At 41.6% G+C, this 16,457-nt stretch overlaps 1 protein-coding gene across 6 annotated transcripts in view; it reads right to left on the minus strand.

Moving 5' to 3' along the window:
• The window catches only part of med27 (mediator complex subunit 27), a 99,827-nt gene that overhangs the window by 26,541 nt on the left and 56,829 nt on the right, over positions 1 to 16,457 (minus strand). For all 6 annotated transcript variants that reach the window (XR_011675218.1, XR_011675219.1, XR_011675217.1 and 3 more), the window contains exon 4: positions 11,393 to 11,486. Coding sequence is in view for 3 of the 6 variants with exons in the window: in XM_071404006.1 (XP_071260107.1) it covers positions 11,393 to 11,486 (94 nt within the window). In the remaining 3 variants the exon portion in view is untranslated. The remainder of the gene's footprint in view (positions 1 to 11,392; positions 11,487 to 16,457) is intronic.

Raw genomic sequence — 16,457 nt, forward strand, 5'->3', positions numbered from 1 at the left:
CTTCGAAAGCCAAGTTAACAAACAGATTACCGACCATTTCGAATCCCACCGTACCTTCTCCGCTATGCAATCTGGTTTCAGAGCTGGTCATGGGTGCACCTCAGCCACGCTCAAGGTTCTAAACGACATCATAACCACCATCGATAAGAGACATTACTGTGCAGCCATATTCATCGACCTGGCTAAGGCTTTCGACTCTGTCAATCACCACATTCTTATTGGCAGACTCGACAGCCTTGGTTTCTCAAATGATTGCCTCGCCTGGTTCACCAACTACTTCTCAGATAGAGTGCAGTGTGTCAAATCGGAGGGTCTGTTGTCCAGGCCTCTGGCAGTCTCTATGGGGGTGCCACAGGGTTCAATCCTCGGGCCGACTCTCTTCTCTGTATACATCAATGATGTTGCTCTTGCTGCTGGTGATTCTCTGATACACCTCTACGCAGACGACACCATTCTGTATACTTCTGGCCCCTCTTTGGACACTGTGTTAACTAACCTCCAGACGAGCTTCAATGCCATACAACTCTCCTTCCGTGCCTCCAACTGCTCTTAAATGCAAGTAAAACTAAATGCATGCTATTCAACCGATCACTGCCCGCACCTGCTCGCCCGTCCAGCATCACTACTCTGGACGGCTCTGACTTAGAATACGTGGACAACTACAAATACCTAGGTGTCTGGTTAGACTGTAAACTCCCCTTCCAGACTCACATTAAGCATCTCCAATCCAAAATTAAATCTAGAATCGGCTTCCTATATCGCAACAAAGCATCCTTCACTCATGCTGCCAAACATACCCTCGTAAAACTGACCATCCTACCGATCCTCGACTTCGGTGATGTCATCTATAAAATAGCCCTCAACACTCTACTCAACAAACTGGATGCAGTCTATCACAGTGCCATCCGTTTTGTCACCAAAGCCCCATACACTACCCACCATTGCGACCTGTACGCTCTCGTTGGTTGGCCCTCGCTTCATACTCGTCGCCAAACCCACTGGCTACAGGTTATCTACAAGTCTCTGCTAGCTTTAAGTGCCAGCTCACAGATCACTGCACATAGCCCATCTGTAAACAGCCCATCTACCTACCTCATCCCCATACTGTATTTATTTATCTTGCTCATTTGCACCCCAGTATCTCTACTTGCACATTCATCTTCTGCACATCTACCATTCCAGTGTGTAATTGCTATATTGTAATTACTTCGCCACCATGACCTATTTATTGCCTTAACTCCCTTATCTTACCTCATTTGCACTCACTGTATATAGACTTTTTGTTTTCTTTTGTTCTACTGTATTATTGACTATGTTTTGTTTATTCCATGTGTAACTCTGTGTTGTTGTATGTGTCAAATTGCTATGCTTTATCTTGGCCAGGTCGCAGTTGCAACTGAGAACTTAAAAAAAGAAAAGAAATTAAAAACCCGCAACATGGAACAACTTCAAAGATGTTACTGTTACGGTTCATATAAGGAAATCAGTCAATTTAAATAAATAGATTAGGCCCTAATCTATGGATTTCCCACAACTGAGAATACTGGTATGCATCTGTTGGCCACAAAAACCTTTTAAAAATGTAGGGGCCTGGATCAGAAAACCAGTCAGTTTCTGGTGTGATCACCATTAGCCTCATGCAGTGTGACATCTACATTACGTAGTTGACCAGGCTGTTGATTGTGGCCTGTGGAATGTTGTCCCATTCCTCTTCAATGGCTGTGAGTGGTTGCTGGGCGTTGGTGGGAACTGGAACGCGCTGTCGTACACGTCAATCCAGAGCATCCCAAACATGCTCAACGGGTGACATGTCTGGTGAGTATGCAGGCCATGGAAGAACTGGGACAGTTTCAGATTCCAGGAATTGTGTACAGATCCTGGAGACATTGGGCTGTGCATTATCATGCTGAAACATAAGGTGATGGCAGTGAATGTATGGCATGCCAATAGGCCTCAGGATCTCTGTGCATTCAAATTGCCATAGCTTATGCCTGCCCATACCATAACCCCACCACACTGTTCACAACATTGACTCCAGCAAACCACTCACCTAGACGACACCATGTCTGCAATCTGCCCGGTACAGCTGAAACCAAGTTTCATCCGTGAAGAGCACACTTCTCCAGCATGCCAGTGGCCAGTGAAGGTGAGCATTTGCCCACTGAAGTTGTTTACAACACCGAACTGCAGTCAGGTCAAGACCCTGGTGAGGACGACGGTCACGCAGATGAGCTTCCCTGAGACGGTTTGACAGTTTGTGCAGAAATGATTTGGTTGGGCAAACCCACAGTTGCATCAACTGTCTGGGTGGCTGGTCTCAGACGATTCCGCAGGTGAAGAACCCGGATGTGGAGGTCCTGGGCTGCCGTGGTTACACTTGGTCTGCGATTGTGAGGCCGGTTGAACGTACTGCCAAATTCTCTAAAATGACATTGGAGGCGGCTTATAGTAGAAACATGAACATTCAATTATCTGGCAACAGCTCGTGGACATTCCTGCAGTTAGCATGCCATTTGCACACTCCTATAAAATGTGAGAAATGTGAGACATCTGTGGCATTGTGTTGTGTAACAAAACTGCACATTTTAGAGTGACCTTTTATTGCCCCCAGCACAAGGTGCACCTGTGTTCTGATCATGCTGTTTACTCAGCTTATTGATATGCCACACCTGTCAGGTGGATGGATTATCTTGGCAAAGGAGAAATGCTCACTAACATGGATGTAAACTAATTTCTGCACAACATTTGAGAGAAATAAGCTTTTGTGCATATGGGACATGTCTGGGATGTTTTATTTCAGCTCATGAAACATGGCACCAACACTTTAAATGTTGTGTTTATATTTTTGTTCAGTGTATTTCACGGTAAACAAATTAACAGACTTTCAGCATGCTTATAGGGAAGGGCACTCAACATGTACGGGACTTACACAAATGACTGATGATTCGCTGAAAAAATGTTATCATAAGAAGCTGTCTTGTCAGTGTAGCTTTTGACATTATCGATCAAAATGTGCTGCTGGAAAAAAGTACTGTATGTGTTATGGTTTTACATTCCCTGCTATATCATGGATGGAGAGTTACCTGTCCAACAGGACACAGAGGGTGTTCTTTAATGGAATCCTCTCCAACATAATCCAGGTAGAGTCAGGCATTACCCAGGCCAGCTGTCTAGGCCCCTTACTTTTTAAAATGTTTACTTTTGACCTGCCACTGGCACTGAGTAAAGCCTGTGTGTCTATGTATGCTGATGACTTAACACATCAACCACAATAAGTAAAATCACTGCAACACTTAACAAATCAAATCATTGTTAGCTGCACCGAAAACAATAGGTGTAGACTTTCCAATGAAATGCTAAATAAAAAAAGGAAATAGTAACAATAAAAAAAATAAGGCTATATACAAGGAGTACCAGTACCGAGTCAATGTGCAGTGGTACGAGGTAGTTGAGGTAATTGAAGTAACAGAGTATGTACATGTTGGTAGGGGTAAAAGTGACTAGGCAATCAGGATATATTATAAACAGAGTAGCAGCAGCATATGTAAAGTGTGTCTATGTGTGAGTATGTATGTGCATGGCGTCAATATGCATGTGCATGTGTGTGTGTGTGTGTGTGTGTGTTGGAGTGTCAGTGTAGTATGTGTGAGTGTGTGGGTAGAGTCTAGTTCAGGGGTGGGCAAACTTTTTGGCTCGAGGGCCACATCAGGATTTTGAAATTCAACGGAGGGACGCATTTTTGGGGGGACTAATTATTTGTTAAAATCAATTTGTGGGGGCCTTCCGAGTGGCTCAGCAGTCTAAGACACTGCATTGCAGTGCTTGATGCGTCACTACAGACCCGGGTTCATTCCCAGGCTGTCTCACAGCTGGCCGTGGCTGGGAGACCCATGAGGCGACGCACAATTGGCATCGTCCAGGTTAGGAGAGGGTTTGGCAGGCCGAGATTTCCTTGTCCCATCGCGCTCTAGCGACTCCTGTGGCGGGCCGAGCGCATGCACGCTGACACGGTCGCCAGGTATACAGTGTTTCCTCCAACAAATTGGTGCGGCTGGCTTCCGGGTTAAGCGGGCATTGTGTCAAGAAGCAGTGCATATGTAAAGTGTGTATGTGCGAGTATGCGGCTTGGCTGGGTCGTGTTTCAGAGGACGCACGGCTCTCGACCTTCGCCTCTCCCGAGTCCGTATGGGAGTTGCAGCGATGGAACAAGACTGTAACTACCAATTGGATACCACGAAATTGGGGAGAAAAAAAGGGGTAAAATTATATCTATTTTTTGTATGTTTCGCGGGCCGAACTTTACCCCCCCCCCCCCCCCCCCCCCCGCCGATCTAGTGAGTGCATACAGCCAGTTTTAAGGGAGTCAGTGGAAACCAATTAAGATAAATAAATAAATAATAAAGGGGGTCAATGTAAATTGTCTGGGTAGCCATTAGATGAACTGTTCAGAAGTCTTATTGGCTACAAAGAGCTTCAGTCAGTTTTAGAATGGGAGGCAAGACATAAGCTAGTCCTAAATATATATTTTTTTATAGCATTGTATTTGTGACAAATCATTCACTAAATCCAAAACCTCAATTGAATCTTGTAATGAATAATGTGGAAATGGAGCAAGTTGAGGGGACTAAACTGCTTGGCTCAGCCCTGCATTGTAAACTGTCATGGTCAAAATGTATTGATGGGTAGCTAAGATTGGGAGAGGTCTGTCCGTAATAAAGTGCTGCTCTGCTTGCTTGACATCGCTATCAACAAAACAAGTCCAACAGATCCTAGTTTTGTCGCACCTGGACTACTGCCCAGTCATATGGTCAAGTGCCACAAAAAAGGACATAGGCAAATTACAGTTGGCCCGAGCAGCACGGCTGGCCCTTAAAATGCACACGAAGAGCTAACATCAATAACATGCCTGTCAATCTCTCCTGGCTCAAAGTATAGGAGAGTGACTGCATCACTACTTATCTTTATTAGAGGTATTGACATGTTGAAAGAACCAAGCTATCTGTTTAAATGACTAGCACACAGCTCAGACATGCATACCCCACGAGGCACACCCCACAAGACATGCCACCAGAGGTCTCTTCACAGTCCCCAAATCCAGAACAGACAATGGGAAACGCACAGTACTACATAGAGCCATGACTATAAGGAACTCTATTCCACATCAAGTACAGTGCCTTCAGAAAGTATTCATACCTCTTGAGTTATTCCACATTTTGTTGTGTTTTCTCCACCATCAACACCCCATAATGACAAAGCGAAAACATGTTTTTAGAAATGTTTGCAAATTTATTGAAAATGGAACATATAAATATCTCATTACATAAGTATTCACACGCCTGAGTCAGTACATGTTAGAATCACCTTTGGTAGCGATTACAGCTGTGAGTCTTTCTGGGTAAGTCTCTAGGAGCTTTACACACATGGATTGTGCAACAATTGGCCATTATTATTGTCTAAATTCTTCAAGCTCTGTCAAATGTTGATCATTGCTAAGCACCCATTTTCAGGTCTTGCCATAGTTTTGACTTAAATCAGCTTGAAAATCTAACTCAACCACTCAGGAACTTGAACTGTCTTCTTGAAGAGCAACTCCAGCAGTGGAGGCTGCTGAGGGGAGGACGGCTCATAATAACGTCTGGAATGGAGCGAATGGAATGACAAACACATGGAAACTATGTGTTTGATACCATTCCACTCCAGCCATTACCACAAGCCCGTCCTCCCCAATTAAGGTGCCACCAACCTCCTATGAACTCCAGTTAGATTTGGCCATGTGTTTAAGGTTATTTTCCTGCTGAAAGGTGAATTAATCTCCCAGTGTCTGGTGGAAAGTAGACAGATGCAGGTTTTCCTCTAGGATTTGGCTGTGCTCCATTCCGTTTATTTTTTATGCTGAAAAACTCCCCAGTCCTTAATCATTACAAGCATACCCATAACATGATGCAGCCACCACTATGCTTGAAAATATGGAGAGTTGTACTCAGCAATGTTCCCTCTAAACTGTGCTCGTGCGCAGCCGTGCACCTCCTACAGGAGTGCCGGTGCAGAAGAAATGCCAGGCCACGGCAGAGACCCAAGAGATTGCACATCACTGAGTTCGCCCCATTATTTTCACTATAGATCATATAGTTTTATCTGTGATTGAGTAAACATTATATAAGCCCCTTTTCTAACTTTGCAAGATTGAGTCTGATATTGTTGGAGGCATAGCCAGAGCGCAACAGAGTGGTCTTTCAATCACCCACGAGTAAATATGCTTTTCAGATCAGAGCGCAGATCCGCACGTGTGCAGATTTGTTGATATTCTTTGCTCCTTAGCAAATGATTAGCCTAGTTAGAGATATGTATAGGGCAGGAACGCGTAGGCTACATTTCAAGCTGTCTGTGAAAAGCGAGTCCGGTAAAAGGCGTATGTCTTAATTAGAAGGAGCAGTGTTGTATTTTGAGACATGCTTGAATATGCAAATAAGCCAATAGGCAGAGGGGCAGCCTACATTGTCTAATTTTCTATATTGTAATAATAATACATTTTATTTTGTAAAGTGGTTTCTTGCATCATACAACACAATGCTATTTACAGTCACCTATTTGGCACATGGTGTACCAGACCAAGTAAAATAATGTCAAGCCCTTCATAATGTAAAAATGTTTTTAAAAGACTCATGCAATCTAGGCCTGCATTGAACACCACATATAGGCTACGGTAGGCTATATCATTGAAATCAAAATATATTTCCATGTGAAAATCTTATTGGATTTTGTCTATTAGTTTTGTTGGTAGGCCTATATTATGCTCAAATGCGCCCGAGACTGCCTAGTAGCTCCCCTGGGACTGCCACGCAAAGCGCAGAAGAACTATCAGCCCACAGAGAGAAGCATGAGATTTAACTTCACTCAACATTCTAGAGCTCTCCCTGTTAGCTAACACTATCAACGTTTCCCTTTACTGTGGCAATTGTGATCGAATCAATGCAATATTAGCCACTTCCCATGCAAAATACCGAAACAAAACATTATATTGCGCACGACTCAGCCTGTACTCCACACAACATTCAAGTTTGAGCTTAGCAGACCTGAAATTTGCTCACTGTTGATATTTTTTTGAGGGAACATTGGCCACGAGGCTACTGTCTAAAACTGTAATGGTATAGCCTCAGTGTTCACTGTAAATGCGCACCGGAAGTTGCACAAAAATTTCACTCAAAAGACCTTACATTTTCTCAGTGCTACAAAAGAATTATGGGGAACATTAGTACTCAGTAATGTGTTGTATTGGATTTGCCCCAAACATAACACTTTGTATTTAGGACAGAAAGTTATTTGCTTTGTCGCATTTTTTGCAGTGCTACTTTAGTAAATGTGCTACAAACAGGATGAATCTTTTGCAATATTTTATTCTGCTCAGGTTCCCTTTTCACTCTGTCAATTAGGTTAGTCTTGTGGAGTAACTACAATTTTGTTGATCCATCATCAGTTCTCCTATCGCAGCCATTAAACCCTGTAAATATTTTAAAGTCACCATTGGCCTCACGGAGAAATCCCTGAGCGTTTTCCTTCCTCTCCAGCAACTGAGTTAGGAAGGACGCTTGTATCTTTGTAGTGACTGGGTGTATTAATACACCATCCAAAGAGTAATTAATAACTTCATCATGCTCAAAGGGATATTCAAGGTCTTCTTTGTTAAATGTTTTTATCTCTATCAAAAGGTGCCCTTCTTGCCTTCCGGGTGGCGCAGTGGTCTAGGGCACTGCATCGCAGCGCAAGCTGCGCCACCAGAGACTCTGGGTTTGCGCCCAGGCTCTGTCGCAGCCGGCCGCGACCGGGAGGTCCGTGGGGCGACGCACAATTGGCCTAGCGTCGTCCGGGTTAGAGAGGGTTTGGCCGGTAGGGATATCCTTGTCTCATCGCGCACCAGCGACTCCTGTGGCGGGCCGAGCGCAGTGCGCGCTAACCAAGGGAGCCAGGTGCACGGTGTTTCCTCCGACACATTGGTGCGGCTGGCTTCCGGGTTGGAGGCGCGCTGTGTTAAGAAGCAGTGCGGCTTGGTTGGGTTGTGTTTCGGGGGACGCATGGCTTTCGACCTTCGTCTCTCCCGAGCCCGTACGGGAGTTGTAGCGATGAGACAAGATAGTAATTACTAACAATTGGATACCACGAAAAATTGGGGAGAAAAGGGGGGAAAATTTATTTAATAAAAAAAAAGGGGGGGGGGGGGGCTTATTTGCAAGGCATTGGAAAACCTCCCTGGACTTTGTGGTTGAATCTGTGTTCGAAATTCACTGCTCGACTGAGGGACCATACAGATAATTGTATGTGTGGGGTACAGAGTTGAGGTAGCGATTCAAATATTATGTTAAACACTATTATTGCACACAGAGTGAGTCCTTGCAACTTATTATGTGACTTGTTAAGCACATTTTTACTTTTGAATTTATTTATGCTTGCCATAAATGGGGTTGAATACTTATTGACATTTCGGCTTATCATTTTTTATTAATTTCTGAAGGCACTGTAACTAATGCAAGAAAAAAAAGGAAAAACTACACCTCATAAGGAGAACAGCGCGGACTGTGAAGACACGCTAACACACGCACTCTACACACACTTACATTGTTATATTGTTATATTACTGTATTATGGATTTTGTATTGTAGATATGTTGTGGTAGAGTAGTGTGCAATAATGTGTTGTATTGTATTGTAGAGATGTGGTAGATTATTATGTTATAATGTGTTGTATTGTAGTTATGTAGTGTGTAATAATGTGTTGTGTGATGTACTGTATTATTTTGTATGTAATTGCCTTAATCTTGTTTGGACCCCAGGAAGAGTAGCCTTGGCAACAGCTAATGGGGATCTGTCATAAAATACAAAAATACTTAAAGGAAAGGCCAAAGTGCTGAGTGCTGACGACCTGGCGGTCATGATTAAAATAGCAAGACTGACCAGAGTGCTATTCCTCACATCACTAAGTCAGAGGCACCGACTTTGTAGGGCCCTTTTTGTGGTAAGAGACGGTAAAGAACAGTAGCTGTGTCGTTCAGCAGTATGTATGCTACTGTAGAGCAGAGCTCCACCACACATCCCAGGGAACCATGTTAAAACTTCTTGTCAATAGGGGGGCGCTATTTCCACTTTGGAAAAAATCGTGCCCAATTTAAACGGCCTCGTACTCTATTCTAGATCGTACAATATGCATATTATTATTACTATTGGATAGAAAACACTCTCACGTTTCTAAAACTGTTTAAATTATATCTGTGAGTAAAACAGAACACATTTGGCAGCAAACTTCCAGACAGGAAGTGAAAAATCTGAAAACGATGCTCTGTTCCAGGGCCTGCCTATTCAATTGCCTAATTTCTATGGATTTGCATGCACTGCATACGCTTTCCACTAGATGTCAACAGGCAGTGGAAGGTGGAATGGGGTGTCTAGCTTGATCTGAGGTCGAACAAGAGCTCTTGGAATGACGTGGCCACAATTTCCTTTCTCTACCTAGGCGCGGGAAGGAGTTGTATCAGTTTATTCAACGTTTATTTGCGAGTTTTGGAATTTTCCTTTCTTTGCGTCAGGAGAATTTGGACATGTTCGCGCCACATGGCTAGCTAAGGTTGCTAATTCGACAGGAGAAGAGGACATTCTAAAACCAAACAACGATTTATTCTGGACAAAGGACTCCTTGTACAAGATTCTGATGGAAGCTCAGCAAAAGTAGGAACCATTTATGATGTTATTTCGTATTTCTGTGGAAAATGTTTAGTCCTATTTTCCGCCCATTTTGCGGGCGCTGTCTCGCTATAACGTAAGCGGTTTGTTATGGTAAAGATATTTTTAAAAATCTAACACGGCGATTGCATTAAGAACTAGTGTATCTTTCATTTGCTGTCCAACATGTATTTTTTAGTAAAGTTTATGATGAGTTCTTTGGTCAGATTAGGTGACTGTCCAAAATATCTCTGGATAATTTGGTGAATCGATGCTACATATTCACAATGTATAACCACGGTTTGCAGCTCAAAATATGCACATTTTCGAACAAAACATAAGTGTATTGTGTAACATGATGTTATAAGACTGTCATCTGATGAAGTTGGTCAAGGTTAGTGATTCATTTTATATCGTTTGCTGGTTTTTGCGATCGCTACCTTTTGCTGCTGATAAATGTATCTGTGTGTTTGGCTATTGTGGTAAGCTAATATAATGCTATATTGTGTTTTCGCTGTAAAACACTTTAAAAAAATCGGAAATATTGGCTGGATTCACAAGATGTTTATCTTTCATTTGCTGTACACCATGTATTTTTCATAAATGTTTTATTCATTTTTTTCATTTATGTTTTAAATGAGTATTTAGGTATTTCACGTTGCTCTCTGTAATTATTCGGGCTGCTTTGGTGATATTTTTGATGGTAGCTGCAATGTAAAACTATGATTTATACCTCAAATATGCACATTTTCGAACAAAACATAGATTTATTGTATAACATGTTATAAGACTGTCATCTGATGAAGTTGTTTCTTGGTTAGTGACTAATTATATCTCTATTTGGTCGGTTTTGTGATAGCTACCTATGCGGTAGAAAAATGTTGAAAATATGCGGTTGAGTCTTTTGCTATTGTGGTTAGCTAATAGAAATACATATTGTGTTTTCGCTGTAAAACATTTTAAAAATCGGAAATGATGGCTGGATTCACAAGATGTTTATCTTTCATTTGCTGTATTGGACTTGTGATTTCATGAAAATTATGTTATATGATATCCCTGTCGGGTTAGGCTAGGCTATGCTAGTCAGCTTTTTTGATGGGGGGGGATCCCGGATCCGGGTTTGTGACTCGTTAGAGGTTAATAATTACAGGTAGTATTAATATTTAACAGTTCAAGTCTTCTTCGAATGCTTAAGCACTTCGTATAAATAAAACTCAGAGCAAAAGCAGAGCTGGGGAGAACCTAGTGTTGGTAGGAGGACTGAAGATGTTTCTCTATAATCTACCTCTTGCATGAACAGTCAGATGTGCAGTACCCTTTCAACTGCACATGACAATCATTAGTCAAGGAACTTAACCAGTGTTCCTCTATCATGGATTTCTTGCCACAGAATGCACACACCATAATAGCTCCTTGGTTCTGTATTTTTGGACAGCAGTCATGGACAGGAAGCTGCACTCATTCTGGTATCCGATGAAGGAAAAAACTGAGGAATAGGTGCATAGCTTGCATGTTCTTTTGTGGATATTGCTGACACCATGCAAATATCATCTTGGTCAGCATTTTTATATATTTATATTGGGAGTGGCCTTCCAAACTTGAATAATTGGTCAGATGTTGAATGTGTGAGAAGCAGTTTTGGACCAGAGGAGTGTTGTACTCCCGGTGGTGAGGAGGAATCTTACCAGAAGTACTGCTGACGTCCCGTTGGGTCGGAAGAGTTCAATTGACATGTCTGGAAACATCCTGCCGATCCTTGATATCACGTCGTCCACATACCTGGAGAATGACAGAGAACATTTTTACCCTTAGGGGAAAAAAATAGCAAATGTTTCAAACTACAAAACAGTGCATTTGGAAAGTATTAAGACCCCTTGACTTTTTCTACATTTTGTTAGGTTACAGCCTTATTCTAAACTGGAATAAATAAAACAATTTATTCAGCAATCTACACACAATACCCCATAATGACAAAGTGAAAACAGGTTTTTAGATATTTTTGAAAATGTATAAAAAATATTTATATAAGTATTCAGACCCTTTGCTATGAGACTCAAAATTGAGCTCAGGTGCATCCTGTTTACATGGATCATCCTTGAGATGTTTCTATAACTTGGAGTCCCCCTTTGGTAAATTCAATTGATTGGACATAACTTGGAAAGGCACACACCTGTCTACATAAGGTAGAGTTGACAGTGCATGTCAGAGCAAACACCAAGCCATGAGGTCGAAGGAATTGTCCGTAGAGCTCCGAGACAGGATTCTGTCACAGTGGCCTCTATCATTCTTAAATGGAAGAAGTTTGGAACCACCAAGACTCTTCCTAGAGCTGGCCGCCCGACCAAACTGAGCAATCCAGGGAGAAGGGCCTCGGTCAGGGAGATGACCAAGAACCTGATGGTCACTCTGACAGAGCTCAAGAGTTCCTCTGTGGAAATGGGAGAACCTTCCAGAAGGACAACCATCTCTGCAGCCCTCCACCAATTAGGCCTTTATGGTAGAGTGGCCAGACCGAAGCCAGTCCTCAGTAAAAGGCACATGACAGCCCACTTGGAGTTTGCCAAAAGGCACCTAAAGACTCTCAGACCATGAGAAACAAGATTCTCTGGTCTGATGAAACCAAGACGGAACTCTTTGTCCTGAATGCCAAGCGTCACGTCTGGAGGAAACCTGGTACCATCCCTACGGTGAAGCATGGTGGTCAAATCAAATCAAATTGGTGGCAGCATCATGCTGAGGGGATGTCTTTTGGCAGCAGGGACTCTGAGACTAGTCAGGATCGAGGGAAAGATGAACTGAACAAGTACAGAGCGATCCTTGATGAAAACCTGCTCCAGAGCGCTCAGGACCTCAGACTGGGGCGAAGGTTCACCTTCCAACAGGACCACGACCCTAAGCACACAGCCAAGGCAATGCAGGAGTGGCTTTGGGACAATCTCTGAATGTCCTTGAACTGCCCAGCCAGAGCCCGGACTCGAACCCGAACAAACCTCTCTGGAGAGACCTGAAAATAGCTGTGCACCAACCTGACAGAGCTTGAGAGGAAGACTCAACGCTGTAATCACTGCCAAAGGTGCTTCAACAGAGTACTGAGTAAACGGTCTGAATACTTATGTAAATGTGATGTCTTGTTTTATTTCATATAAATTACCCCAAAAAATACTTTTTTGTTTTGTTTTGTCATTATGGGGTATTGTGTGTAGATTAATGATATTCTAGAATAAGGCTGTAACCTTACAACATGTGGAAAAAGTCAAGGGGTCTAAACACTGCCTTTGGAAAGTATTTATTTATTTATTTAAACATTGTTAGGTTACAGCCTTATTCTAAAATGTACGAAATAGTTTTATTCCCCTCATTAATAGAATGCTATTTACCCGCTTTTCTTTTGGGGTGGAGATAGAATAAATGAAGGTGTGACTACAGATATGCCTTGTTCTGACCTTGAGTAAATTCCCTAATAATTCCACTACCTTTACCTGAGATGAAACCATGAATGAAGTCGAGCAAACCTGCTAGTTTCAAGTACAAGTGGACAAAGTATATACTCTCTTTTTTCCGATAGAAATAACAGCATTCTCCATGCATTACAACTTACAACTTGATAAGAGCTAGGTAAATGAGTAATCAGTTTGGATAAGGGAATTGTAAATATAAATGACTGTTGTTTTAGATCAATTCTACCTTATAATAGCTGGAGACAAATGTGAAACCAGTCATATGGCAGCAAACTGAAGCATATCAACATAACTTTCCCACAGTAAAGTTTATGAAATGCTGTGCCATTATGCAGAATTTAAATTGTAGAGCCTAGCCTTTTAACTTGCAGGGAGGGGCAGTCTCGAATGTCTTATTTATTGGCCAACCCGCCTCTTTTCTATCATGTTAAATATTAGCAACTATCAGTATCGACCGACCCTCAGTAGGCCTAATAACCACACACATTCAACTGTCAATTTACTGTTAGTTCCCTTCAGCTGGTTGTTGCTGAGGATCATTAGTAACAGTTGATAATATACACTACCGTTCAAAAGTTTGGAGTCACTAAGAAATGTCCTTGTTTTTGAAAGAAAATCACATTTTTTGTCCATTAAAATAACATCAAATTGATCAGAAATACAGTGTAGACATTGTTAATGTTGTAAATGACTATTGTAGCTGGAAAGGGCAGAATTTTTTTTATGGAATATCCACATAGGCGTACATAGAGAGGCCAATAATCACTCCTGTGTTCCAATGGCACGTTGTGTTAGCTAATCCAAGTTTATAATTTGAAAAGGCTAATTGATCATTAGAAAACCCTTTTGCAATTATGTTAGCACAGCTGAAAACTGATTAAAGAAGCAATAAAACTGGCCTTCTTTAGACTAGTTGAATATCTGGAGCATTGGCATTTGTGGGTTTGATTACAGGCTCAAAATGGCCAGAAACCAAGATCTTTCTTCTGAAACTCGTCAGTCTATTCTTGTTCTGAGAAATGAAGGCAATTCCATGCGAGAAACTGTCAAGAAACCGTAGACCTCGTACAACGTTGTGTACTACACTCTTCACAGAACAGCGCAAACTGGCCCTAACCAGAATAAAAAGAGTGGGAGGCCCCGGTGCACAACTAAGCAAGAAGTCAAGTACATTAGAGTATCTAGTTTGAGAAACAGACGCCTCACAAGTCCTCAACTGGCAACTTCATTAAATAGTACCCGCAAAACACCCGTCTCAACGTCAACAGTGAAGATGCGACTCTGGGATGCTGGCCTTCTAGGCAGAGTTCCTCTGTCCAGGGTCTGTGTTCTTTTGCCCATCTTAATCTTTTATTTTTATTGGCCAGTCTGAGATATGGCTTTTTCTTTGCAACTCTGCCTCGAAGGCCAGCATCCCGGAGTCGTCTCTTCATTGTTGACATTGAGACTGGTGTTTTGTGGGTATTATTTAATGAAGCTGCCAGTTAAGGACTTGTGAGGCGTCTGTTTCTCAAACTAACACAACATGCCATTGGAACACAGGAGTGATGTTTGCTGATAATGGGTCTCTGTACGCCTATGTAAATATTTCATAAAAAATCTGCCGTTTCCAGCTACAATAGTCATTTACAACATTAACAATGTCTACACTGTATTTCTGATCAATTTGATGTTTTTTAATGGACCAACATTTTTGCTATTCTTTCAAAAACAAGGACATTTCTAAGTGACCCCAAACTTTTGAACGGTAGTATATATCTTTTTTTAAAGACATGTGGGCTAATTAAATTGTTATTTAGCAGAGCTCAGACCAAGCTGCAACAGTTTGAACCCGACGCATGGCACAATACTTGGCTGTGTCGTCACACAGTTCCATGGCTAGTGCAGGTAACAGACAAGGGTATAGCCTAGTATTGTACACTATTCTCCCTATTATAATTCTATGTACACTAATCTTCCAATATTACCATGGGTTGAAGAACTGAATGTTTTTAAAGGCTCTCCAAACCTGTTTTACATTTTTTTTTTTTCACAAATAGTTTCCTAACCCTAAATAATCTACAAGATCAGAGTATTTTAAAATGTACCAATTGGTGCTGAAACAGAGACGAATATGCATATATTTAGATGGATTTCTTTCATTGATCCCTAATATTCTGAACCCATTCTCTCCATATATTCTACTGAGTCTGTGGACAAAATTCCAACTAAAAAAGGTACACCATTTTTAAAGGGATGACTTAAGATAAATGTACTGAAAAGCCTATTGAATGAAAACTTAATGAGAAAATCTGTTGGCCAGTAAGTGGGAGTGTTTTCAGCAGTTGATTTACATTTATTTTGTGTGCACAAGGGAACCATGCCTGCAAAGCCTGTTAAGCACCTGCACAAGGTAAGTCTGAATACCAACTTACTGAGAAGTGAGTAGGAAAGGCATGTGTAATAAAGGTGTAATATCCTAAGTTGGAATCAGGCCCTATGTGCATTGGGTTGAACATAGGCAGTAGAGTTGCTTAACCTGTCTAGGACTGCCAACAGCCAATAAAATTGCAGGGCGCCAAATACAAAACAACAGAAATCTCAGAAATCAAATTTCTCAAACACACAAGTATTAGGCACCATTTTAAAGATAAAATGCTTGTTAATCCAGCCACAGTGTCTGATTTCAAAAATGCTTTACAGCGAAAGCTCCACAAACGATTATGTTAGGTCACCACCAAGTCACAGATAAACCCAGCCATTTTTCCCGCCAAAAGAGAGGAGTCACAAAAAGCACAAATAGAGATAAAATGAATCCCTAACCTTTGATGATCTTCATCAGATGACACTCATAGGACTTCATGTTACACAATACATGTATGTTTTGTTCGGTAAAGTTCATATTTATATCCAGAAATCTTATTTTACATTGGCGTGTTAGATTCAGTAGTTCCAAAACATGCAGTGATATTGCAGAGAGCCACATGAATTCACAGAAATACTCATAATAAATGTTGATGAAAATACAGCTATTACACATGAAACTTTAGATACACTTCTCCTTAATGCAACCTCTGTCAGATTTCAAAAACACTTTACGGAAAAAGCATAATCTGAGAACGGCGCTCAGAGCCCAAACCAGCCAGAGAAATATACGCCATGTTGGGTAGTCAACATTATTCATATTATTCATATATAAATATTCACTTACCTTTGATGATCTTCATCAGAATGCACTCCCAGGAATCGCAGTTCCACAATAAATGCTTGTTTTGTTCGATAATGTCCATCATTTATGTCCATTTATGTCAAA

Source organism: Salvelinus alpinus, chromosome 5, assembly GCF_045679555.1.
Source record: "Salvelinus alpinus chromosome 5, SLU_Salpinus.1, whole genome shotgun sequence".
Lineage (NCBI taxonomy): Eukaryota > Metazoa > Chordata > Actinopteri > Salmoniformes > Salmonidae > Salvelinus > Salvelinus alpinus.